Source organism: Myiozetetes cayanensis, unplaced genomic scaffold (genome assembly GCF_022539395.1).
Source record: "Myiozetetes cayanensis isolate MyiCay16 unplaced genomic scaffold, myiCay2020 scf2-11, whole genome shotgun sequence".
In the NCBI taxonomy this organism is placed as follows: Eukaryota; Metazoa; Chordata; class Aves; order Passeriformes; family Tyrannidae; genus Myiozetetes; species Myiozetetes cayanensis.
The window spans coordinates 72,962,742-72,989,806 of NW_026087411.1; the positions used below are offsets into that span (position 1 = coordinate 72,962,742).

Here is a 27,065-nt window from a genome sequence, read left to right on the forward strand (position 1 = left end):
CCACTTTTCTCTATTACTTTGTCATCTGCAATTTTTTACAATGGAATCAAAACTATTAATAAAATTTCTGTATGACATTTAGATGGAAGCAGATCACTGCAGGATACGCTACCACTTATTAACAATTTTCAGTTGTTAACTTTTTGAAATCTATCATCAGCTTAATTAATTAATGGAATAAAACCTATTAATATGGACAAAATTAACCTACTGTGCACTCATTCCCCTCACCTGCATTTTGATGCAGGCATGACAAGGACCATACTTAACTTTTAAAAGAATCCACACTCTGGAATTCTCAATTAATAATTAGATGCCAGGGTCTTACACTTGAATTAAAAATGGTCATCATTATAAACAATAACAAAAGAAAGGTCTTTTTAGAAAACTCCTTAAAATATTAAATAAAAAATAGTAGTGGGTTTATATTGTGTATAGTGCTAAAACCTTGTATATTGTATTGTGTATAGTGTTAAAACCTTATATATCATACATATAAAAACGCATACTTATAAAAAAGGGCTAATATAATAAAGATTATATTACTCAAAAATATTGTCATGAATATAAGGAAGAAAAATGTTAGTAGGACTTTTATGCAGTAGATCCTGATTTAGTTCTGTTCTGCCTAGGTTATATATAAGCCAGGTCATTTGAAAAACTTATTACATTTATTTAAATTCAATAAAACTTATCCAAGCTCCAGCAATTATTTAAATATTGAAAATACCAGGATAAACTTATTACCAATCACCTTTAATGAAAATAAAATGCAAATCCTGAGGATAAAATTTGTGGTGGTTGAGTTAAAATGTTTCTGGTATTTATAAGATGAAATCTATGAAACACTTTAAAATGTCATTACTGTTATAATTTATTTCTTGTTTTATGTGAAGTTTTGCTTCATTCTAGAAGACAGAGGTGAACAGAGTGGTACAAATACATAATGAATAATAACACACAACATAACAAGAAAAAACATTGGTCGGCATGACAGGCAGATGTAGACAAATTCCATCCTAACCACTGTCCAACTAGAAAGTGGATGGATAGTTGAGTAACATCATCCATGTTACTGGAATCTCATGAAGATCAGCAAGATCAAGGGAATGGTCCAGCAGTTGGATTGGTGTAATCCCAACCACAGATACAGCCTGGGTGGATAATGGATCGAGACTAACCCTGTCAAGAAGGAGTTGTGGGTACTGGTGGACAAAAAAGCTCTACTTGACCCAGCAAGGTGTGCTTGAAGCCAACACATAAGGCCAACTGCATCCTGGGCATTAAAAGATGACTGAGTGAGGTGATCCTCCCCCTCTAATATGGTCTTGTGAGACACCAAGGGAAGTACTGCATCCAGCTCTGTGTTCCCTAGCACAAAAAAAAAATGTGTTGGAAAGAGTCCAGAGGAGAGACACTGAGCTGATCATAGTGCTAAAGCACCTCTTCTGTGGAGACAGGATGAGATAGTTGAGGCTGTTCAGTCTAAAGAAGGGAAGGCCTCGGGGGCACCTTAAAACATCCTTCCAGTACCTAAAGAGGGCTCACAAGAAGACTGGAGAGGTACTTTTTACAAAGGTATGCAGTGATAGGACAAGGAGGAACAGCCTTAAGCCAAAAGATGGTAGGTTTAGATTAGATATTAGGAAGAAATTCTTTACTGTAAGTGTGTTGAGGCACTGGAACAGGCTGCCTGGAGAAGTTGAGGACCTCTCATCCCTGGAGGTGTTCAAGGTCAGGTTAGATGAGGCTCTGAGTAACCTGATCTAGTGGAAGGTTTCCTGCCATTCGCAGTGGTGTTGGAACTATACTATGGGTCTTGGAACTATGGGTCTTTAAAGTCCCTTCCAACCAAAATCATTCATGATTAAGTAATGTTAAGCAGTTAAGATTAAGTTAAGAATCAGTTGATCTTTACTGAGTTACTACATTAGCGATCCTTGATGTCTGCTCAGCACTTGATGATACTCATCTGGATTGACAGCTCCAGGTCTGAACCGGTACAAGAGAAACAGGGACATGCTGTAATAAATACAGCAAAGGATTACGGAAATGATTAAGAAGTTTGAGTACCTGCCAGTTGAGGACAGATTTGAGAGAGCTGGGACTGGTTCACTTGAAGAAGAGAATGCTCAGGGAGATCTGATGAATAGATACAAATAACTGAAGGGGAAGATAAGTAAAGAAGATGGAGCCAGAAACTTCTCAGTAGTACCTAGTGAAAGAAGAGCTAACAGGCACAAATTGAAATGCAGAACTTCTATTTAAGGATAAAAACACTCCCACATTTTGTTTTAGGAACAGTCCAATACTGTAGAGTCTCCATCCCTAAAGGAAACTCAGAAGTTGACTGAACATGGCCCTGAATAACCTGCTCTAGTTGACTATGTTTTGATCAGGGATTTGGACTAGGAGATATCTAGGGTCAGTTTCAACCTTAATGATTCTTTGATTCTGTGGTTTAAGCAATTTCTCTTTCCAATTCTTTAAACTCATCTCTGTAACAAAACTGCAGTTTTTATTTGTATTCTGGATGTAGACAAAGTTTGCAACCAGTAAAACTAGTCTGCATGTAGTCTCCTGTTTCTATTACAACATTCCCCTGTTAAGGTACAAGTAATAGATAAAATCCGTTTTACAATTACAAAGACAACCAGAAATTGCTCAAATATCTAAGCTGCTACTGCTCTTTCAGCAAAAGTCTATCACCTTTATGCAGGTCTCTAATAGCAACCGGATTACTCCAGAGAAGAGCAACGACACTGTACTTCTGTGGTGGTTTTTCCTAACTGAACTGTCTTTTCTTTGTTATTACACTGTACCAATAATGTAAATGTAGATCCTGCACTAGTCTTGCTGTTACATTTTGGAATTATGAAATCTACATTATTTCAATAGATCTTTTGAAGGCCAGAATGGTTACTTTCAAACTAACTTGAAAATCATAAGCCATGGTAGTGAGAGGGCTGAATGCTGCATGTGGTATCTGAAACAGCTCAATTACTTTTCTATCCATAAAAAACCAAAAACGTTTAAATACTAATAAAGAAAATCAATTACCATGAATTTAAAGAATGACTTTTGATACATTTTTGATAAGACACTTATTGTAGAATAAATGTAGTATTCTTTACAATATTAATTCACATTAAAAAAATCCCCAGCAAAATACAAGTGGCTTTCTAGTAACAACCTATTTTCCATACTATAAATTAATGTTTTACTTCCAATAACAGATTATTGAATACACTTCTGAAGCAGAGGAAGAAGTAAAAAATCTTCCTTCAAGTTTAGTACTTTTCTTTGAACTTGACTTTATAATCTTAAAGAAAACTTCTAACCATTTATTTTGCATTACATGGGTTTTTTTATATAAAACATGGCCTCAGTATGGCATTTATTTATCCAGTATCCTGACTTAAAAATCTTTAACAGGTCTCTATCCTGTTTCACAGTTTCTACTGGCACTTTATGAGTACCACGTCCCACAGGTTCACATAAAAATTTACATACATTCTTTATAAGCCCCTATATGCAGTTGGTATGCATATGTATGTGCATATATAAACATAGATATTTTTCACACTAACATACGTTATCAGGAAAAGAAGTTACTCATCTTTGGAAGTTACCACACATTACTGCTACTTGTGCCCTCAGAGGTCAGGAAATTGCAGGAAAAAAATGACTGTGCAGATCAATTTCAAAGTATTGTGACAAAGTAACATGATTTTCTTCCTAACACACACAGACAATCAGTTTCATTTAATGTATTTTGGACTTAAGTAAGGCTGCACTTGCTGTCACTTTTTTCAACTCTGACTATTTGACTTTTGTATAATTTCCTTAAACAACAGAATGATCTTACATGTCTAAGAATAGCAGATCATACTTAATACTGTTCAGTTTCCCAAACACTATGAGTGATGTCATATTTTGGGCATCATTCCCAGAGACACATCTTCTGCCAGCGCATCCTGAAACTGTTTTACCAAAACGGTGCTTCAATGAAAATTGACCTACTCAAGGTTTCCACAGTCCCTTCTCCCTGCCTTCCATGAAAAGTTCACTTTGAGATATGTTGAAATTCTTTGGAGATGAGTAAAAGACAATTGCAGCATAGAGCTTTTCAACTTAATTTTATTTTGGACTGTTGCAGTGATCAAGTATTGCACACTGAAATATAGTTATTGTAGAAACTTATTGAATGAACAGATTCATGATAAGCTCAAAAAATAACTTGCTGAAGATTTTACATTTAAAACAAAATTGTAAATCACCTCCTTGGAGGAAAAACACATATTTGAAAAAGAAGTTGTTTCATTAATTTTCTCTAGGTAGCTTAATTTCTACTAAATGCGATCAACCCCAATGATCAAATTTTTCTAAACCAGGACAGACAGAATAAAAATATATACACATGACTTTATCTAATAAAAGGAGTAAGTCCCAATGGAAATGAACTCTGCTATTAGAGAATTCTAATTTTCACATGTATTTCACTTCAACAGACACATCATAGAAACAATAATCCCCCTGTTATTTTCTACCATTCTTCACTATCATTATAGCAACAAAAGTGAAAGATCAGATAAAGGTATGAGGACATGAAAAATGTAATACTTGTAAGAATACAGCCCTAGTCCTGGATCCAATCAGTTCCTAATCATTACTATAAGCATAAATGATGCTTCAGCAAAAGAGCTATCATTTGGACTCTAATTTTAAAAACTTCATGCCACTGCCTTGATGGGCAGTGTAGTGAAAATTAATTCCAATTATTCACTACACAGTTTTTCTCTTTAACTGAAACCTAATGATTTCATATAACCAAATGCATTCACCAGGCATGTCTATAATATCCTAACTGTAAAAAATAATTTTTTAGAAAAAATTTTTACTTTATTAAGCAAACAAGAAGGTAATATTCACTTACTCAGTGTTAAGAAATTTCAACTGAACTATCCCTTGAGTACAGATCTCCGGAAAAAAATCCACACATCTCAGAGCACTTAAAAGACCCAGATGACAAAATCTCCTGCCACTTCTGGTGTCAAATAACTGAGAATGTACTTAAAATTTTTCATCCATTTTCTTTGGGAAACATAGGATATGATCAGCTCAAAAGGTCACAAATTAACATTTATAAGCCTTAAGAAAAAGTGTATACTTTGTTATACTCTGTTCTTACTGTAATATTAGAAATATTACTAGGCCTTGCTTTATAAACCGCAGACTGTCTCAAGTTCCTTGCTTTTTAGAAAACAAATTGCTCACTTGCAACTGCAGTTTTTATTGAAAAATACATCTTCAGTCTGTCCCGTACTTGAAATCAGTAACAATTTCATAGGGAATCCCTATAGGGACATATATGTTCCTAGTTGAACTAGGCATATGCTTTGCATACTTGGCCTAAACTTCTGACTTAGGCAGAACTTCTTTGGTATATTAGATTACTGAGGTTATTTTCATCATTTCTCTGGTGTTTTTAATGGTTTTATGCATTTCTATCTGAAGTTTATATTCTGCCTAACATTGCTGAATTAGGATCTGTTTGCACATTTTTCCATGGAATATCATACACAGCCTTTATTAGGGAGTGACAAAGTAACCATGAAAACTATCATCTTCTGACTAGAGATATCAATGTTTGCCTGTTAGTTTGAAATAGTAGTAAAACTCTATCTACTAATGACATTCTTTGGTCATGTAGAAGACCATCTCTTTACATTTCACTTCAAAGAAAACAAACAAACAAAAAGGAACAGAAGATGTATAGTATGGCATATCTGAGTGAATTAAATTGATAAATTCAGACATGAAAGATATTTGAAGAGAGGTTCTGTGAACATATACAGTTTACTTTAAGTGAAAAACAGAATATCAAGCAACAAAAGAGACATGCTTAGTTGCTTGTCAGGGACACATTGCTGCTTATTCAGCTTGGCATAAATTACATTGGAAAAAAAAGGTCAGAGCACATGAAACTGTGGATTAATGCATTAGCAATTAAACCAAAAAGCACAAGTGATATTTTCTGGCATATAACAAATTATCATAATAAATTATCCTCTAGACCCCACGACAGATTTCACACAGAAATGAAATGCTACTTTAATGAGGAAAAGGAAACATGCAAACAATTACTGGTAGATAATACAAACATTTAAGACAATAAACATATACATGAAAGGTATGTTACAGACACTTAAAGAATCATGGATGTTATATCATGACACAGAATAACTCTAAGGAGTTAGAATGCTATTTTGAAATATTAAATAATGCAAATTGGTATCTTTTTTTAAAGAGACGGTTGTGCTGGAAAACTGCCAGTATAGCTTAACAAATTTAACTGATAATGATTACTGGAAATTCAGAGAAGAGAGCTTCAGCATAGAACAGTAATACTGAGTCTGTAAGGTAAATAAACGACTATCAAGAAATAAAAATTATCTCAGAACAGATGGCCTTCAAATGGCTACACAGAGAAATCAGGAGAGACATAAATTAAAAATGAAAAAAAAAAAGTTGAAAATACAAACAGATAAGAAAACTGAAATAGAACAGCAAGATTTTATTTTATCTTATATACAGAGAACAGAAAAAATGAATTGTGTTTTGTTGTGTGGGGGTGTTTTTTTGGGGTTTTTTTTTGTGTTGTGTGGGGTTTTTTTAAGAGGGTAAATAAAAATAAAATAAAATGCCAAGATACTGGAAAAACATTAAAAGCAAGGTCAGCAGAAATCAGTAGTCATTCAGCTTATCATCTATCTATATTCACCAGAGTTGATGGTTCAAGCAACTATAGTTGAACAGCAGACTTGCCAAATCACTATGTTGTTTATGAAATATTACCCTCAAAACATCATCTTTCCAAAGTATCAGAGTTCAAATTTATTACATGTCAGAATACATCTAGCATGATTGAAATTTTCATCAAATGACACCTTAGATTCAGTTGTGGATGCTAACGTAGACCTAAGGTTTGAAAAAATTAACTAAGTCTCACATATTTTGTCAAAAATGTTGCCTAAATTTTGTACTTACAAGGAGCTCAGACACTTCTGTAAGTACTATACTTAATTGTTATTTATTTAATAATAAGTTCCACTTTTGTAATGTAAAAGTGCTCAATGTATCCAATGTAAAGTCATAGAAGAAAAGGAGAAATTATTATATAGAGTGTGAAAGCTTTTTAGCTGAACAAGGTATTTTGTAATGAAATCTATGAGAAAAGAAGACTTGGAAACTCCAAAATCAAGATAGATTTATGTATTCTGAAGGTGAAAACCATTTGAGGATAAGTAAAGTGTTAAAGCTTCTGCTGAGCTGAGTATTTATATTGCTCTCACTGATATCCATTCAAAATAAAACCCAACAAGTGGTTTGTGAGTACTCAGAGTTTAGTGTAAGTTATTATATCTTTTATACTGAGCTGAGATTTCTTCAGTGTATTAAAGATGTAACATTAAAAAACTTCCCTGTAATATAATTTTTTTGGTCATGTTTTACTTAAAATGTCACAGTTTTCAAAATAAGTTTCCTTAAGCCTTACTTTAAACCCTTCCTCTGAAGGAGTCCTAAACACTTTCCACACTCATTTCAAAAATGTAGACATGAAGTGTTAAGAACTAACATCAGTGGATGCCAAAGAGATCTACTCAGGCTCTCTGACAATGGAGAAGTATTGTGACCTGGGCCTAGTGATGAAATCAAGGTTCTCAGAACAGCAGCTGTTCAGAAGCCAGTACAGAACCACTCCACCTGCACAGGTTTAAAACAATAAAATTAACACACACCATCGACCATCTGCCCAGGAAAAACATACAAAGGTCTTGCACAGGATAAGCATTCGCTTGTTATACTCACACTGGTAACTGGTGAGGCTACCTTACCTCTTAAGATGTGTGATATATAAACTCTGCCTGCCTCAGTATCAGGGTCCCCAAACATGAGACTGGGTCATTGCATGTGCATTGCTTAAGGAAAAACCCGTTATAATTCCACAGTTTGTGTCCCTCCCATCAGTCAGTAGTGGATGCACAAGGCACAAGTGTGGATTTGAGTCCCACCAGAAACAGAGGTGTACTAGTAGGTTTGAGTCCTGCCACAACTCCTGGTGTATTAGTGGGCTCAAATCCCATTAGAATTATAAACCTGTTACATTATCTACACTTACATGATGACTACATGCTGTTAATCGACACCCTCGGGGCCTTTCCTGACAAGCAGCTTTCCAGTCCCTGTCCTCCAACTCTGTAGCATTTCATTAGGTTGTTATGACACAGGTGCAGGTCCCATCACTTGGCCTTGTTGAACCTCATATGATTGGCCGTGGCCCATCAATCCAGACTGTCCATATCCCTCTGCAGAGCCTTCCTGCGCTCCTGTTTAACTTTGTGTCATCTGCAAACTGACTGAGGGTGCACTTGATCCCCTCATCCAGATCCTCATCCAGATCATTGATAGAGATGTTAAAAAGGACTGGCCACAACTGAGACATGGGGAAAGCCATCCAATACATAAAGAGCCAGTTTTTTCAGGAGAATCCTTTGAGAAATGGCATAACGTCCACAGCTTTTCCCTCATCCATTAAACAGGCCACCTGGTCACAGAAGGAACAGGACCTGCCTTTCCCAAATCTGAACTGGCTGGGCCTCATGCCCCTAGTTGTCATGCACATACCCTGTGATGGCATTCAGGCTGATCTGGTCCATGGCCTGACAGAGAAATAACCATTTCTAGATTTAAACTGGTAATTTTGTAGCTGTTAATGTGATTGGAATAAATATTTTTAAAGATCAATATAGGACAATGTTTTAAACCTATTGCCTAAATAGTGTGAAACAGCTCTTGCATATACTAAGTAAGATCTCAGAACATGAACTAGTTCACTATGTTTCTACCAGTACCAGTTTAACTTATCAGCAGTGGACTCAAATATTATTGTACACAAATACATTCTCTGGAGAATCTATTTTTAACTTTTTTTTGAATCTCCACTGGTCTCATATTCCCAACCTCTTTCTGTAAGTATGAAGGAAAATGGTCTGAACAATGTGATGAAATAACATTTGAAACGGAGGCAAAAGTATGACAGAAAGTTAAGTTCCCTTACTCATATCTTTCACTGGCTCAAAAAGGAAGCAACCAAAAATCTATATAGTCACTTATTAGAAGATTTTTTTCAGTTCTACACAATAATACAAAGAGTGAGACTACAGTTGTTTGAGAACATAAGGACCTTAATTTAGAATAAAATTTGAAAAAAAAACCAAAAACAACAAAAAAAAACAGGTTATTGGACGAAGATGTCTCCAGATGCATTTAAACCAATTATACAAACATCTGAAATTATTCTGTTATTAAAAGAACAAAGGGCTAATACATACTGTTTTTATAAATGTAAGCTTTTGGTATATAAGTATTTATTAGAAAGATATCAATTTTAAAAAATTCAAAAGATACTGAAGTCAAAAACAATGCTATGTTTAAAATTAACTCAAATTAACTGAAATTAAGTACAACTCAAATTGTACAACTGTGTAAAATTCCTCCAAGTTGAAAATCCTACTCTTCTGAGATAAAAAGTTCCAGTTTAATCCTCACACGTAATAAAAGAGCAATCGTGATCTAAAAATTGGACCTTTTCTGTGATTATTTATGAATCATTAAAGATCTGAAAGCCTTAAAGTCTATTTCTAGTGCATAAGCTTTGTGCTGTAGAAGAATCATTCAAAGAGCCAAAAAAAAGGTTATTTTTAATATTGTATGTATAATAACAAATTACTTTCCAGTTATAGCTCTGTCAAAGTATAAAATAGTTATTTTATTCCTGCTTTAGAACCCAACAATAAGAATGTTTTTAAGTAATTTTGGATGTGCAAATTGGAATGCTGAACAGAAAAAAAAGGTAAAATTATATATTTCATTCTACCTTTATCTGCTCTCTATAGTGAAACATAATTTACATGCTCGAACAATATATCTCATGCAATATAATACAGTGTCATGACAATATTTAGACTACAAAACAACCTGAAATATCTGGAATTTATAATTCAGTTCAAAACAAATTCAATAAATATCTCCTTTCAGAAAGTTCTTGAACCAAAGACAGAAAGTCAGTATAAAGAATACTTTTTTAAGAAGAATATACCCATAAAAGACGGAAATACCTGAAACTTAGCTCCCCCTCCCTCAAATATAAAACACTCATATCTTGAATTAACCTGAGAAGTGGGTAGAATACTGAATGTAAAATTATGACAAAGAAATCAGACAGCTTAACTGGAGAAACTCAATTTAAAATTTATTCAACAAGAAATCTCATCTATATTTGCTATCCTAGTGAATATTTCTCTTACATTTGCAGCTCTAAAGGTTTCTGTCTTTTCAAACAATAATTCATTATCAATCAGTCATCAAAGGGAAGGAATGAATGAACTGATTTTTCACTTTCCGTAATTATCATTTATTCAAAAGGAAATTACTTATTGTTTGGAGACCAATATCAGAATGCTGATATTGGTGAACTCTGAGTAAAACAGTCAAAGAAAGAGGAAATGTGAGTAAACTATGGGAAAGGAGACTGAAAACAAACAAAACCTGATGTAAACAGTTCAGTCTCTGTTCACGCTATAAAATTTCAAGTCTGAGACTGACGTAATATGCTGAGCTCAGCTCAGATATCATCATCTTTTTTTCACTTGGACTTTTGAGCTCAAGTACTTACATTTAAACAATTTATTGAATTTAAATTTTATTTTCTATTTTTATCTTTATATAAATTTTACATCTTCCTTTCTACATTAATAATATACCAAAATTATCTATTTTATTTATTTTTGGATTATAAATGTGAACACATTACTCTTGCAAACACATATGCTACAGTACAGTAACCTTTCTGTCTGAACTGATGAACAGATAAATTATAAAAAACAGATAAAAAGAAAGTAATGTTTTAAAACATTTTTAAATAGATGTATGGACACTTTAAGAACTGTCTTTATTCTGTAGTCTATTTCTTTTAATTAGAAGCTCAAATTGAAAAACACGGACAAAATCACTTTACCTCTCAAAAATATAGTAACTGAGTTTATTAAATCACTTTATAACAAAGAAAGCCTTTTTGACACTTTAAAAATATTCTCTAAGGAAAAAGAAAGATTGAAAAGCTAAGCTAATGGGCAATGCAAAGCACAAACCATATGGAAACATCAAATGGAAACTGTCTATCTGGATTTCTTCACGAAATTCTCGTGCATCAGTTCTGAGGTCTGAAGTGTTGCTTGCTAGTAAAATGTACCAATGACATGCATGCAAATAAAGGTCCAGGTTATGAAGTTGTACTACACCTTCCATGATACTAGTATAGTTTCTAAACTCTTTTGACTTCTAAATAAAAATAATTTCAAAAGGCAAAATAAATTTCAATCTACATTTAGTTGTATATTATCTATGGAAATAAAAGAACACATGTTTCATTCTGTGTTATCGAGAAGAAAGGATGGGAAAAGCTACAGTTCCACACATTTTACTGTTGCAACTTCTTCAAATGCATTTTATTTCAAGATTATCTTAGTGAAAAGCTTAGGAGGTAATACTAGTTCTTCTAAAAATTATTTAAGGTTGAATAATAAAAGACATACAAGAATGTGATTTATTTTTGCTTCTGAATATATACTTTCACAAAATCCACCTCAATCATGGAAAATTAGTTCCAGATGATGGTATTACCTAGCAACCATCAATTCTAATAGTTAAAGAGGTATATGCATTTATTCACGTATAAAAATGTGCATATATAGACATGCACAGAGAGTGTAGTTAAATATGTTTGTTTTCTATGTATGTGTACTAGGTATAACACATACACACATTTAAAGATAATATAACTGTAATACTCCCACGCAGTCTTCTTAAAAGTGTGAAGCCAGGCATAATCATCATCTGTTACAACACCAATACCAGATTATCATTTACTAGAAAAGCATGAAGAACAACCCTCCTAGTAAATGTGAATATTTTGATTAGCACATGTTCTGCCCATCTGCTAAAATCTTAAAGTAAATTGAAACAAGATTAGTGAATTTTTTTTTTCAAGCTATTAATGCAGTTTCTGCCATCATTAAGAGATTCTACTTGAATTAACTATTAAGTAGTCTTTTCTTTTTCCTATTTTAAATCACAGCGACATGCAGAATATGTTTCATCTCAGTCTTTGACCACGTGTCTATAGAGAAAATACTATCAAGCAGTTCACCCAAATAAATGCAGAAAGGGACAATACATAATTTTTAAATTGACTAAAATATTTCTAAGAGATTGAATTCCACTGGCATGACCAACCAAGAAAGCATGCTTTAAAAGACCTAAAGTAATACCTCCCTTACTCATTTACAGGTAATTGTAATGGTATCTGTCTGGACATTGCTTTGCTCTTTCAGTATATGTGGATATTGTTGTTTTATTGCTTGTATTGTATTGTTAAAATTTCAAGAAAGATTAATATCAAATAATGTCTGTGTTTACAGAATCACAGAATAAACAAGGTTGGAAAAGACCTCTGAGATCATCAAGTCCAACCCATGATCCACTACCATTGTGTCGACTAGACCATGGCACTAAGTGCCACATCCAGTCTCTTAAATACCTTCAGGACCAGTGACTCCACCACCTCCCTGGGTAGCCCATCTTAATGTCTGATTATTCTCTCTGTGAAGAATTTTTTCCTAATGTCTAACCTAAACCTCCCCTGACACAGCTGAAGACCGTGCCCTCTTGTCCTACTGCTGGTTGCCCTGGAGAAGAGACTGACCCCCACCTCACTCCAACCTCCCCTCAGGTAGTTCTAGAGAGTGATCCTCCTCTCCTCCAAGCTAAACAGCCCCAGCTCTCTCAGCCACTCCATAAGACTTGTGCTTCAGCCCCTTCACCAGCCTCATTGCCCTTCTTTGGACACTCTCCAGCACCTCAATATCCTTCCTGAACTGAGGGGCCCAGAACTGGGCACAGTACTCAAGGTGCAGCCTAACTAGTGCAGAGTACAGGGGCAGAATCACTTCCCTGGTCCTGCTACCCACACTATTCCTGGTATAGGCCAGGATGCCATTGGCCTTCTTGGCTTCCTGGAGACACTGCTTGCTCATGTTCAGCTTCCTGTTGATTAGAACACCCAGGTCCCTTTCTGCCTGGCCACTCTCCAGCCACTCTGTCCCCAGCCTGCAGCACTGCACGGGGTTGTTTTGGCCAAAGTGCAGGACCATGCACTTGGTCTCATTAAACACCATACCGCTGCATTCAGCCCATTTATCCAGCCTGTCCAGGTCCCTTTGCAGAGTCCTCCTACCCTACAGCAGATTGACACTCCTCCCCAACTTGGCGTCATCTGCAAATTTGCTGATGGTGGATTCAATCCCCTCATCTAGACCATCAATAAAGATATTAAACAGAATGGGGTCTAAGTGTCCCTGGGGTACACTACATACACAGAAATTTCTCTGAGACAAAATCTCAGATTCACTACCAGAAGATGAGACCTGACTTCTACTGATTATTGAAGACATATGTTTTGTTATAAAAACCCCTATGTTATTATCATAAATAAATTCTGAGTATTATTTATTCCATATTTTGTCTTAGGCATATGTCACAGAAGAGCTAAACCACTTTGGCCAAAACACACACTTCTATACACAAAACAGAGATGCTTTGTTTAACAAACAAATTCCACACTGAAGAAATAATGGACATGAACTTATTTGCATTACTTCTTTAAATATCTGCATTTTGAAAACAGTAGTATTCAAATGACATTTTCATAAAAGTTTTACAATTCATAGAAACAGATTTGAAATCTAAATGGATAGTGGAAAGCTTCTAAAAGTTAACTTACATGATCGATTAGTTCACGAACCATTCCATTCCACTGTCCGCTGGCATCTTCTTGGGCTCCATATTTTCCATCCTCCACCAGTCTAATCTCATAGGAAAATCCAAGGATAGTAGACAGCTCCCTGAGGAGGTCAATGCAATAACCTTCAAATCGATCATTTCCATACAAGGGCTTGTCAGACTTCTTGAACATAACATATGGCTCTTCCTGTAAGTATTAAAAAGGCAGAATGGATAAGGAGTGCCCTCATACCTTTCTTCTTATTTTAGCCTTGCATGGTACACAGTCATGTGCACAGATATGTATACAGTCATGATATCACTCCCTGTACAAAGATCTAATATGAAAAGTAGAATCCTTTAGTTTTGTTTATGTCTGTATAAAGTCTTCATATATCTTAAAAGTTAATTTGGTCAGAAGATTCTTTTTCCCATATTTATTCGAAAAAATTACACTCTAAACACTTTAGACATACCTTCAAGGAGTTCATATAAGAACTAAATTTAAATGTGTTCCTTAAGAAATTATATCATACATCGATGTCAAATGTATTGTTTGGATGGACAATGTAGACTGTTAAAATGCAGAAACAATGTACTTTGCCAAATGAAAATAATTAAAACTGCAAATATCAATCAAATATTTAAAGTATTAGATTTTATACTTTTCTTTATACAAGTATTTTAACTGTTTTCTCATTGTTTTGTTAAGAAAAGTATCAAAAACCCACAGGGGGAGGAAAAATTTAATGAAAGCACCGTATTGCTTTATTGTCTCAAGTTATAGGTTGCTATTTACAAGACTGCAGTAAAACCCCAAAAAAGTTAACCCAAAAAGTCAATTCTATGATACAGATTCCAGGAAAACTGAATTTAATTTCTTCGAATATTTGTCTTCTTATGTTTAAAGTACAACATGACCTTTTTTTGCAGTAAGTGGGCAAACAGAAAGCAAACAAATTAAAATGAATGACAGAACAATCATAATTACGGGAAGAAAATTAACATTTAGCAAAACATAAGATTTTGACATCTGTTTCTCAGTGTAGGATAGCCTTTCTCAAATAAAAAGATGAAGGGAGAAATACAAAAAAACAAGTGGTAATTTTCTATTACAATATGATATGAATAGTCAAATTGTATTTGATAGGTTAAATATGCAACTCGGTCTTTGCTCACCTTTGGGATAGACTTTTTTCACTTTTTAAATTGAAAAAAATAAGAACCAAGTAAGGTAAGACAAATGGTAGTAGATCCAAACACTATATCAAATACAAGTCTCAGTTAATAATCAGAAAAAACTCTCCAGGGCAACTTAAGAAAACTCTTAGTCCTAAATCTCTAAATCAGCACTCAGTGGGGTTAAAGGCATCTCATTGCATGGGCATCTGACATCTTTAATAAAGATTTTTCAGCAGTTCTGATATAAACCTCTTTCTTGAGGTTTCCCATGATTTAAGCGTTATCTATATGTAAAACTGAAACTTGAGTATATAAGATTTTACCCCAAAAATACAGAGGAGAATGCAGCGAGAAATCTTGTTCTTAAAAGAAATGTGTTCAAAATATATTTGCTCCCTGTTGCCTCTTATACTTTTTTTTTTTTTTTTAAGTAAAATAAAGCACTGAATCCAGACTTTGATGAATCTGATTTTTATATACTTCTATTAATAGGATTACAGCCACATTTATAAAAAGTACATCACTGATCTTCATATATATATTATATATATTAATAATATATATAAAATATGTAATTAACAAGGAAGGAACATAAAATTAATTGCCTGGAGAAAGTACTAGGATGATTTGACAGAAATTTTTCAAACAACAGATAAGCAAACAACTCCAGAAGAGCTCTTCTAGGTGTAGTACTGAAGAAAAAAGACCTAACAGAAAACATGAAAGGTGTAAATGACAAGGATCATTGAATAATTCTTCAGAAGCAGAGATGGTGTCAGAGCAAAAACTATATATGAAAATAGTTAATAAACTCAGACAATTGATATGAAACAACTCAAAGAAAGCAACTATAGGGAAAACAGCTTCTACAGATGAAATGAGAATTCCTTAAAAAAAGCATACTACTGGTCAAGCAGAGGTTATGTTAAGACAAAACACATTTTCTTCACATTAACTAGTCTGTTTTGGATTTGTGCTCAAAACAGTGTTATAATACAGGGATATTTCCATTACTGCTGAGCAGTGCTTACACAGCTTCAAGGCCTGTTTTGTAAGCATGATGAAATCCCAGTGTAGCTTGGAATGCTCACATGCACATATTGTAGACCTTCGCTCTTGGAGTTGCTCAGATATTTACAGTCTACACATGCCTCTATCTATGGAATATTGACAAGACTCTTGAAAACATTTTTGTTTCTACCTTCCATTACAAGCAAACCTGAATTATATGGGACAGAATTTAAGTATGTGAGATATCAGGGAGGAAATGTAATTGCCAGTTCAGGTTTTTGAGCCTCCTTTTCTTAATAAGCACAGCAGGATCTTCTTCACTGAGCAATCCAGCTCATTTATACATTCTTGACTACTTTTCTGTAAGATCATTTCAGTAATCCTCAGACATTTTATTTTTTATGATGATTTTTTTTATATTTTGTTAAAAAAAAAAAATCTTTCAACCCTTTCTGGAATTCTTAGCTCTAACTCCATACTCTTCTGTTATTCCTTACTCTGACCAGTTTGGATAAGGACTACAATAGTATCTGTGCTACTATTTAATAATTATAATGGTTTTGTTATGGATAAAAAACTTTTGTCAAGAAGTCTGATCAATCAGTTATTAATACCCTCTTAATACTTTTCCATTCCTACATTTAGTCATTTCTTACTGCCATCTGCTGCTTTTCTGTATAGTCTTCTACTGTCCAAAACATTTGTTTTCTCTCTTCAGACCTTTTATTGAAAAGCAGCTGCTTCCTATTTCAGCTGCATCCCAGGAATGTGTACTAAGTGCCCATTCCATTAAAATAAAACAGATATTAAGTAGATGCTTATTTCAAGCAAAAACTCTTGACTCAATAAATCATAAAATGTGTAAGCATTAAACTGTTGCAACACTTTAGACTGTACTAACCTATTTTTCAGTTGAACTGAATCATATTGTCTTCATGATACATGAGAAATATCAAAGACATTATTAGGTCTTACCGTAATAGAAACCAAAATATTATTTTCTTATGAGGCGTCTTAAATTTTCAAAATACTGTGGGGAAAAACAAACAAAAAATCCAAGCCTAATAAAGCCAAAAAATACAGAAAGTATTTTCCTACACTGATATCCCTCGGTATTCATAAGCACAAATCCAGAAATGGAGTTATAAACTGATGTTTGCCACTATGTAAAAGTATATTTTTATTACAAACATTTTAGTAATAAAATGGAATTGAAGCACTAGAGAATTAAGAGAAGGTGTTTGGTACGATAATGTAAACTTGGAATCCAGTGAAAGTAATTCTCAGTCATTATTCAGAGATGTAAATCAATGGCCATCCGACACTCTGCTTGCATCCAGCCAGGAGAAAAATAGATGTATTGACCTTTTTTAATCAAGTCAAACTTTAACTTGTGCTGATTCCACTGTATATATTCATATACTACGACTCCCTTCAAACCTCATAGGTTTTACTGATAAGCATTGCATATGTTTGAAATACAAAAAAGTACTGTGGCTGAGCATCTTTGTGAGTACCTTGCAAGTCTGAAGTACACAGACATTACACTTGATCTCAGGATAAGAGGAATTTTCAACTTATGAGCAACATAATTTATAAAGCAGGCAAATTTACCTTTTTTTTTGGTGGAAAAATTCCTGAAACACATTAGTTTGCTTTAAATGTCTGCTACATCTTCAACAAATCAGTTTACAGTGTGTACTGGTAGCTGAAGACAGAGGAGTGTAATACAGGCAGGAGTAAAAACTAGTTCAGGAAGAAGAGTGTGCAGGGTCTAGATGTTGAAATGGGTATGAGAAGTGTGAGAGTGGTATTTAGACACTGACTGATCATGATAGAAAAAAGATATAAAAAGGTAATAAGAAAATTACTAAAACTGGAAAGTAAGGAATTTTATATTCCTTTAGTCTCTTAGGAAAAAACTCTTATGTGTGATTAAACTAAAAGTAGAAAAATATCAATGTTTACAGTTTTTTGCTAGCTAAAAACGATTCATCTATTTTGTGACAGTACACAAAATGCAAATAGATTAAGCTAGTACATGTGCTTACTGCACCAGAAATGTTTTTGGTCCCTTTTTCTACTCTGAGTAAGGCTCTTAGAGTATGTAGCACCTATTCTGAGTACCATTCTTCATAGCTGAAAAGAGTTGTTGCAATTACCAAAACTTCTACTAAACAGCAACTGCAGTTTTAAAGGCAGCTACAAATGAGCAACTCGTAACACCAATTTAAAGCCCTCACACTTCTTTTATTTATTCTATTATTTAGATTCGTGTGAAAGGACTACTAACCAAAAGTTAATACTTAACAGAAAGGTTATCCTTGATTACAGAAAGTAGCTGCTCTCTTAAATCTCAGCAATCTACTTTTATGAGCATTACCAGGCCAAACTCAGTGCTCATTGGCAGCACTTCTCTTTACATTTGTGCAGTTTATCTTCTCCTGAGCTAATTATTTCAAACAAAACCATGCAAGATAAAGTATCACCATACAAAAGCAATATGATACATAGAGTGTATTAACTCAAACCTCTTCAATAGATATGTATGAAAACACAAATAAACTTGAAATACCCTAAGTTTTTGAGTGTCTCTTATGTAATCTTGCAGCGCTTGATCTTTGTCCCAGTATTGTAATCACTGATCTGGAATCAAGTATACAATGATTGCTACTGAAGTGTGCAGAAGATACAAAGGCTGGTTGATTACTGAGTAATGAAGGGAACAGGTCACTAGCAGAGACAGGGCAGTATTCTGGAAAGCAGTAATTCTAGGAGCAATTAGGATAAATGTGAAGCACTTGTACATCAGTAAACAGCATCAGGAAAACTCCTAGGCAGGTTATCTGGATTCAATGTAACAGCAGTATGTGCAATTAATAGTATAGGAGAAAATTGTGGTAAAACTGCATTGGTCTTAGCATACCAAGAATTTATGTTTGAGAGGGGGTCAGTAATGTTTCAATTTATATATTTTTTCAATTAGTGGAATAAATGAAACAAAGTATTCCAGAAGATTTTCTATAATTTCTATAATTTGTAAACAGACCTTATAAGCAATGAAAAAGTTACCCACTGGATGAAATTACTAGTTTATCTGACATTAAAGGTTAAAAACCCACTGACATTTGTATCTATGTACCTATAAAAAGTTCATTCTAGATTGAAATGTCAAAGTATATGTTGGTAAGTAAAACCTTCTTAACAAAGAATATAACTATTGGGAAATGAAGTTTTTTTTATATCTGCAAATTCGCAATAATGGTGTCAGCAGACAAACACAGCAGACACACTTCTGAAGAGTTTTTCATTTCTACTGAAATTAAAACTACCATTTCAAAATCCTTGTGTGGAAATTACTAATACTTATTTTTACATTAAAAATATATGTAATTATAAGTAAAAAATACTTCATTCACCACTGTGAATTTTCTAACAATGGAAATGAAAAAGAAGTTCCTTAAAACGTTTCTTCTGGTCTAGTTCAAATGATAGTTCAATTAAATTTCTGTCTGATTAAAAATTTCAACTCAATAATCAAACAATAACAATGTTAAATAAACATAAATACTTTTTACTTTCCTTTGAGAATATCATAGTGTTGGAACAGTAAACAAAAGCAATAAATTTTGCTGGGTAGCATTGTTAAGCTAACAATTTTTTTAGCAAATACCTTTCGTCCTCTCATATGCTGCTGAATGCTGCTAAACTAAATAGATTTGTAAAGAACCAAACATTTTAGTCTGTAATAAGAAAAGCGAAATTACTAATCAACTAACAAAACTCTAAAATTGGGATAACTTGCTTGTAGCTTAGATGAGAGTAAATATCTGTGACTAGATTAACTGGAGGTCATTCATGACACAGTAAATTCTAAGTAATTGTAACTCCTACTACAGACTGTTCATTACTATTGCAATTATTATATCATAGTCTATTAGCTTTTCTTCACAACTGTATTTCTGGAAAAACAAATATAATTGCTTACCAAGATGGTAGTAACAATTAAAGAGCGATTGGACAGGGAATCTGTGATGTTTGTTGGTTTTCCTTTCTGATTCTCTGTCATGTTAAGGCCACTCAGTGGATCCCAAGTTCCAACCTGTAAATCAGTAAATTACTGTGTAAATTGCCAATTAGTTACATATCAGCATCTAGAAAAGAACACTGTAAGGAAAAACAAACTGCTACAGGGAAAAAAATGATTGCTAATATTTATTATTAAACTCTGTTCCATTTTTCTCTGTCATTGAATTTAAAGCCTGCTTATTTAAAATATGATTACCAATACTTCAAATGATGTTTTGTGAAGTGTGATATTAAGTGTAAGAATGACGTATAGAATATCTAAAGCTACTCTGAACACTTAATTTTCCATTTAATTTTCATTCCTCAAGATAAATCACATCTGAAAATAACTTAACAGGCAGAAATTTATTTGCAGTGCAGAAAGCATTGTCTCTACAAAGAGATTTACTCTTTTTCTTGATCAGAGAGAGCAGCAGGACAAAAATATGTTTTGGGGAAAATATAATGAAGAGGACTGAAATAGGTTAAGTGCAATAATTTACTTACAGATAAATATTCAACACAGAAGTATTTTGACATTTTATACATTGAAATAAAGTCAACAGGATTTGTATCTAAGTAAGAACATCCAGGGTTATACTTTAAAGTTCACGTCAGAGACAGACTCACATACTAAGTAATGATTACAAAATTTGTCTGCAATTTCATCACTATACAATTAAAATGGTCAATCAGTAAATATAACTATCCATTTTCGAAATCAGAGTGTTTGTATTACTCCAGTCTAAAAAAACATACAAATGTTTTTATTGTTTTTAGACAGGATTTTAAATATCATTTCAAATACTAAACAATATCCATAATAGAAGATAAAGATATTTTCAAACTAAATCTAGACAAAAAATAAAATTTTATATGATGTTTGATTGTGAATATATATATGCATGTATAAATGTATACATAAGCACGCACAATTTTTTTTATAATCTTTCAAAGTGACTCCTGAGAAACTGTTTGTATACTTTTAAGCGAATTGTTGCCATAGGACTGTAAACTAAGTTTGGAATACAATGTTATGTGGGTTAAATAAAGAGTTCTATTTCTAAAACAGAGACTGAGCCTGAATCAGCAGTTGATGTAACAGAGAAAAGATAAATTTGCTCTCTTTTTCTACAATTTTCTGTTCTATGAAAATCAATATTTTATCTTTCTCTTTGCTTAATACTCAGTTGCAAGAGGTCACTCTTTGAACTTGGCCATTTAGTACCTCATAAACTGATGAAAGAATCATGAAGGGAACAAAGAAGACAATTCTGTGTCTCAGAAATACAATTGGAAAATAACGCCTAACTCACCATTTTAAAGTATTGAAATAAAGCCTTAGTACCAAAAAAACTCCATTTACGGTTTTAATATCATTTTAACTGGAGAATTAAAAGGTTTTTAGGAAACACAAAATGTTCAGCCTTACAGCTTGGCCACAAATAAGACATTGTAAAAGGATCACTAACTTTGAATTGCAATGTTCTGCTATTTATGAAATTCACAGTGTTTGCTTTACTTCTGAGAAAGACCTAACTAGAGTAGAATAAGAAGGAATGACAAAGACCAGAACTTAAGCCTGTCCCTACGTAATTGAATCTGGACTGATCTCTTCTATGAGATATAACTTCATGTATACAAGTTGCATCAAAATTTCTTGGGAAACACCATCAACTTAGATGATCAATTTCAAATCCTAAATTCATTAAATTATATGCTTTATTCAAGCACATATTCACAATTCAAATTTAACTTGACAAAGGCTAAGAGATTGCTAACTAAAATACTTCCTCTCCTACTTTTTAACATAGCCACAGCCATAAGCAAAATAATAACATTAATTGTTATAATTTGGGTTTTGTCTAACTACATCCATACAGACTTATAAGAACTTTCAACAAGGTAACTTTAAAAAGAAACTTCTGTCTTGATAAATTGATGCATTATTTTTCTAAATTTGATTAACTGTATTTTTGTTGCTCCTTTGGGAATCAAAAATCTAAGAAATGGAATAAAAATCAGATGTTCAAAATTAAGCATTTTTTTGTTTATCTTTATTGATGAGCTCAGACTCAACAATTTACACCACAGATTCTGATATGTCACTGATATCTGTAGCTCCCAAATCACACACACATTTTCAAAGCTGCTTCTTATAAAAAAACTGTTCATGAATAGTGCAGCAAATTAATTATTTTCTATTTGTTTCAGAGCAGTATTTTAATTTTTAAGTAGCTTTTTGAACAGATTACAATTCTTTATGTGTTTTCACTAGAAAATTTTAAATGCCAAAAGTGTAGTTATATTACATATAACTGCAATTCAAACAAGTTACTTTAGTGCATTACATTTATTTTAAACAAACTTTCGAAGACAGAACCCCCCAAGAAGGATGCACCTATTCAGGTCTCTGGCTGCATAGAGTGTCTGAGCCTGGTGTTAGTACCAGAGGACAGTGGGAGAGATTCCTGCGTACGATGCGAGTAGGTCAATGATTTGCTGTGCTTAGTGGCAGAGCTCAAGGGAGAAGTGGAGAGGCTAAGAACTATTAGGGAGAGTGAAAGGGAAATAGAGTGGTGGAGTTATAACCTTTCAACCCCAAAAGAAGTCCATCAGGTGACCGTGAAGCCCTGTCCCTCCTGCCATCAGGCAGATGGAGCACACCAAGTAGATGGTGGGGAATGGAAACAGGTCCCCAGTCAAAGAGGTAAAAGAAACCCCTGCTGACCCCCATCACTTCCCATGGTGCCCTTAAAGAACAGCTATGAGGCCCTGAGAGTCAGGCAGAAGGCAGTCAAGAAGAGGATCTGTCTGGAGGGTCTCCTGGTACACCCTGTCTACCAGACGGATCTCAACCACAGTTATAAAGAAAGAAAGTGTAGCTGTAGTAGGCAGTTTCCTTCTGAGAGGAACTAAAGGCTCTATATGTCAGCCAGACCCATTCCACAGGGAAGTATGGTGTCTTCCTGGGGCCCAGGTGAAGGATATTAGTAGGAGACTCCCTGAGCTACTCCAGCCCTCTGATTATTATCCACTGCGCTTGGTCCAGGCTGGTAGTAATGACATTAATGAAAGAGGTACCAGGCTAATTAAAAAGGACTTCAAGGCAGGATCCAAAACAGATGTTCCCAAGAAGTTAACATTGTTCTCCACAGTGAGATGAAGCATCTCTATGATACAAATCATTAGCTTGTCAAGCATCAGTTTATTTAAGTTGAAACAATTCCAAGAGCTACACTCATTATTGAATATCGGAGATTATCCTGTAACATGGTAATTGTGGTTGTCCTCAAGGACAGGGAATACAATTTCCCAATTGCATGTTAATGGTTAAAAACTTGCATTCAAGCTTCCATGTATTTAACTATCATATAACTATCAAGTTACTGCAGTCCTTCAAAACCAGACATTCCCACCCAGCTGGACATCCCCACACAGAGCCGCTTTGTAGCTCTGCAGGCCAAGAAGGCCGTGACTCTGTGTAAACATTGCTTAGAAAGTGCAGAAACATTCCTGTGTTATCAACACTGTTTTCAACACAAATCCAAACCATAGCCCCATACAAGCTTCTGTGAAGGAATTTAACTCTATCCCAGTCAAAACCATTACAATAATTCACCATCCTCCCAGAAAAGAAGCATTGTACAGTCCTGAAACTTAAAATTTGCAGAGTTTACATATGTTCTAGAACACTTTACTGAGAGTCAATTTCATGAGATATTATCCACAAAAATTCAGTAAAGTAGCCTTTTTACTTAAGCATGTTTGAAAATGATTTCTCTTTATGAATAAATAAGTATACTTTCAAGTATTATTCGGTTTTGTTTTCCATTTCCTCTCTTGAGAAAATTAACACTATTTTAAGTCAATCAAAACTCTGAATATGACTGACTGTGAAGTGCCACAATCATAGTATTAAGAGGGATCATTGCCTTTCTGCAGTGATACCAACTAACTAAATATCTAAAAGAGTCATATTCAACCCTCAAAGGATTTTCAAGGCCATCTACCACATACCATCTTTATTTCATTTTGTAGAGTAGTTAGTAGCAGTGGTGATTACATCAAGAAAATAATTATACTCCTGTATAAGTAATATTATTTCTTCATATTTGTGTATTTCCCATTTGCAAATTAATTTATTTTGTTTTCTTCAGAAATATTTATATTCTTGCCTTCTTTGCCAAATATAATGTTAATAGCAATATTTCTGAATCCCATAGATCCAGGTCATTACTAAAGATACAAAATAAAGCAAGGTCTTACACTGATACTCTGGACAATGAATTACAATTCATTTTCATCCTGTTTGAAGGTTCCTAAGCAAGGCTTCAAGCCAGTTGTAACATTTATTCAGGAAATGTAATTCTTCTTCAGTGACAAATTTTCATATCAAAAGTGGTATTAAATTCAGGTATTTGTTATCTCGTTGAAGTATAAAATAATTTTCCTCACAATGCAGCCTCAGACTGATTGACTGCAATTTAAATTATAATTTATCCTGGAGTGCCACAGTTTTGGATTTTCACTGTGTTAATCATAAATATTTTCTGTGTGTCCAGAGTGACTGTAATCAAATTTTGTGGTACATTACATTAGCAGCACTCCAATCATCTCTTAATTTTGTCATTTCCATCTTACAAGGAGCTATCATTTTTGTCAGACATGAATTTTTATTTGTAAACACATACTTCTTATTGACTGATGCTCGATTATCACCTCTCATTCAAGAGTTTCAGGAACAAGTGTCTTGTGAAAATCTGTGTCACACATGACATCTTTTTTAAATCAATGAGCAATTTTTCTGTTGTCACTGTCTTCAGCATTCATTGCACTTAAAACACATGATTTAGGTCATTCCCCATTATACTAACTGGGCAATTTATCTAGCACGTATTTTTACAAAAACAAAGAGAAAAAATGTAGGTCTTCTAGCAATTCTTAATAACTCTTTTCTCTCCCTTCCACGAATACTTTTGTCCTCATGGATTACACCTAAAATTGTTAAGTTGAACTGTTGTTCTTCACATAAGAATTTGTTCCCCCATGTTGAGAAAGAGGTTAAATGAAATAATAACTGCATAAATTACAGTATGGAAACATGACATACATTATGGCACGTATAATTCTTATCTCCCCATCTTCTCTCATCCCATAAGAGGAAGGATGGACAGAAGGAAAGAAGAAAAAGACTACTGAGGAACTCTAATAACATAGACAGAGAGGCCTGAGAAGATTGTGGTTTGGAAAGAACATTGGGAACATAAAAGAAAAAGACAAAGATGTGGAAAGGCTCCTGAAGGAAGAAGAAAAGAGAGAGAAAGGGGGTGGAAAGAGATTAAGAGATGCAAGGGCACATGGATTAGATACAAAGCGAAACAGGTAGGGAGGGTGTGAAGGGAGAGAGGAAGGAATGGTAGAGAAGAAGGGAGAGGAAAGAGTAGCAGAAAGCAGGAGAGAAGAGTGTGATTCAGAGAGTTGTAGAGCACATGTATGTGGAGGGAGGTAGGGGGCTGAGAAAAGGAAGCTTTAACAGAATTCAATCTTGGGCACCACTCCCATCCCTCCTAGCTTTGAGACAGCTCTTTTAAATAAAAGAACTGGCTAAAATGTACTCTCTCTACTAGGAAGTGTCCTGCTCCAGAATTTAATGATTCACCCTGGATTGAAGAAGAAGGTGGTTTGTATACTCTCAGAATAATGAAGTTTTGTTCAAAGACAAACATTCATTCATTGGCATTGATTAATCTATCTCAGTAAAATATGCCATATGTTCCATATGTTTACTAAGCAATTCAATTGAAGGTGCATACACCTTAACTTTCCTTTTCCTGATCTCATATCATTATACCCTACAGGAACTGCTCTGGTTTTGCTCAAATACATCTACTATCACTTACTGCTCTTTCCAAAGACCGTCAGCACTTTTTGGTGAGAAACTAATATTATCCCATTTGTTTATGAAATGGTCAAAATGAGCCATGAGGACAGGAAAAGTGTCTTCCTATTCTATGAACTTCTGTATAAACAGCTGAAGCACAAGATGGTCATTTTCAAATATCCACATGCTTTAAAAACTATTTCTATTTGTCTCTTACTTATCTTTCAATATAACTGTTTCCCAAGTTCCTTTTTCTCTTATATGTTTTAGAGTACTATATTTCCTGCTGAATTTTATTGTCTTCCATATTTCTAATCTCTGTAGGCCTTGTTTTGGTTTGTCTCTAGATTTTCAGTGGACTGAGATTTTATTTTCTAGAAATCTCATGTTTTGTGGTGGTTCTCAAATACCACCTAATATTCTTAAGGCCATCCTAGATTACAGAGATTTCCTTTCTTCATTTTCAACAGTTGTTGCTTACGTGCAGACTCTTCAGCTACTACTGACTTATTTAGCTATTACCATGACATTAATTCTTCCATTTCTGCTTCCAGTAAGGAAGACAGGTTGCATTGCACCTATTCTACTTTTGCACAAAACTAATTTACTTTTTAAATCTAATCATTAATATATTTTGTTTTCCCATTAAGTTTCCAGGGCTCCCTTCATGGAAAACTTCATAGGGGGAATCAACTGTGAGTGTATTGCTGAGCATTTTAAAATATAGTGTAGTTCCTATATCAGAGGTTTCCTACTACACAACACAAAGGTTATTACCTATGTAAGTGTTTCAAGACAAGCTCATGGTTTCTAACTTTTACAAATCTTCCTAGTCAGAGGAAGCTAATATTCCAAAACTAGTCTTAAGGGGAAAAGTTTTGAAGAAATATGTTTTTTATGCTAACTTCGCCATTCAGTGATTTATAGAAGAAAGGAAACACAACTCTCCAGCATGGTCCCTTCTCTTAGTTTTTGTTTTTATTTGTGGCCACAAATATCACCTTGGGGCAATAGCTGA

At 34.0% G+C, this 27,065-nt stretch overlaps 1 protein-coding gene across 5 annotated transcripts in view; it reads right to left on the reverse strand.

Annotated features, from left to right (window-relative positions):
* GRIK2 (glutamate ionotropic receptor kainate type subunit 2) overlaps positions 1-27,065 on the reverse strand; it is a 363,996-nt gene that overhangs the window by 136,156 nt on the left and 200,775 nt on the right. For all 5 annotated transcript variants that reach the window (XM_050316539.1, XM_050316538.1, XM_050316541.1 and 2 more), the window contains 2 exons: positions 20,084-20,197; positions 13,904-14,110 (listed from right to left, as the gene is read on the reverse strand). In XM_050316539.1, coding sequence (XP_050172496.1) covers positions 13,904-14,110; positions 20,084-20,197 — 321 coding nt within the window. The remainder of the gene's footprint in view (positions 1-13,903; positions 14,111-20,083; positions 20,198-27,065) is intronic.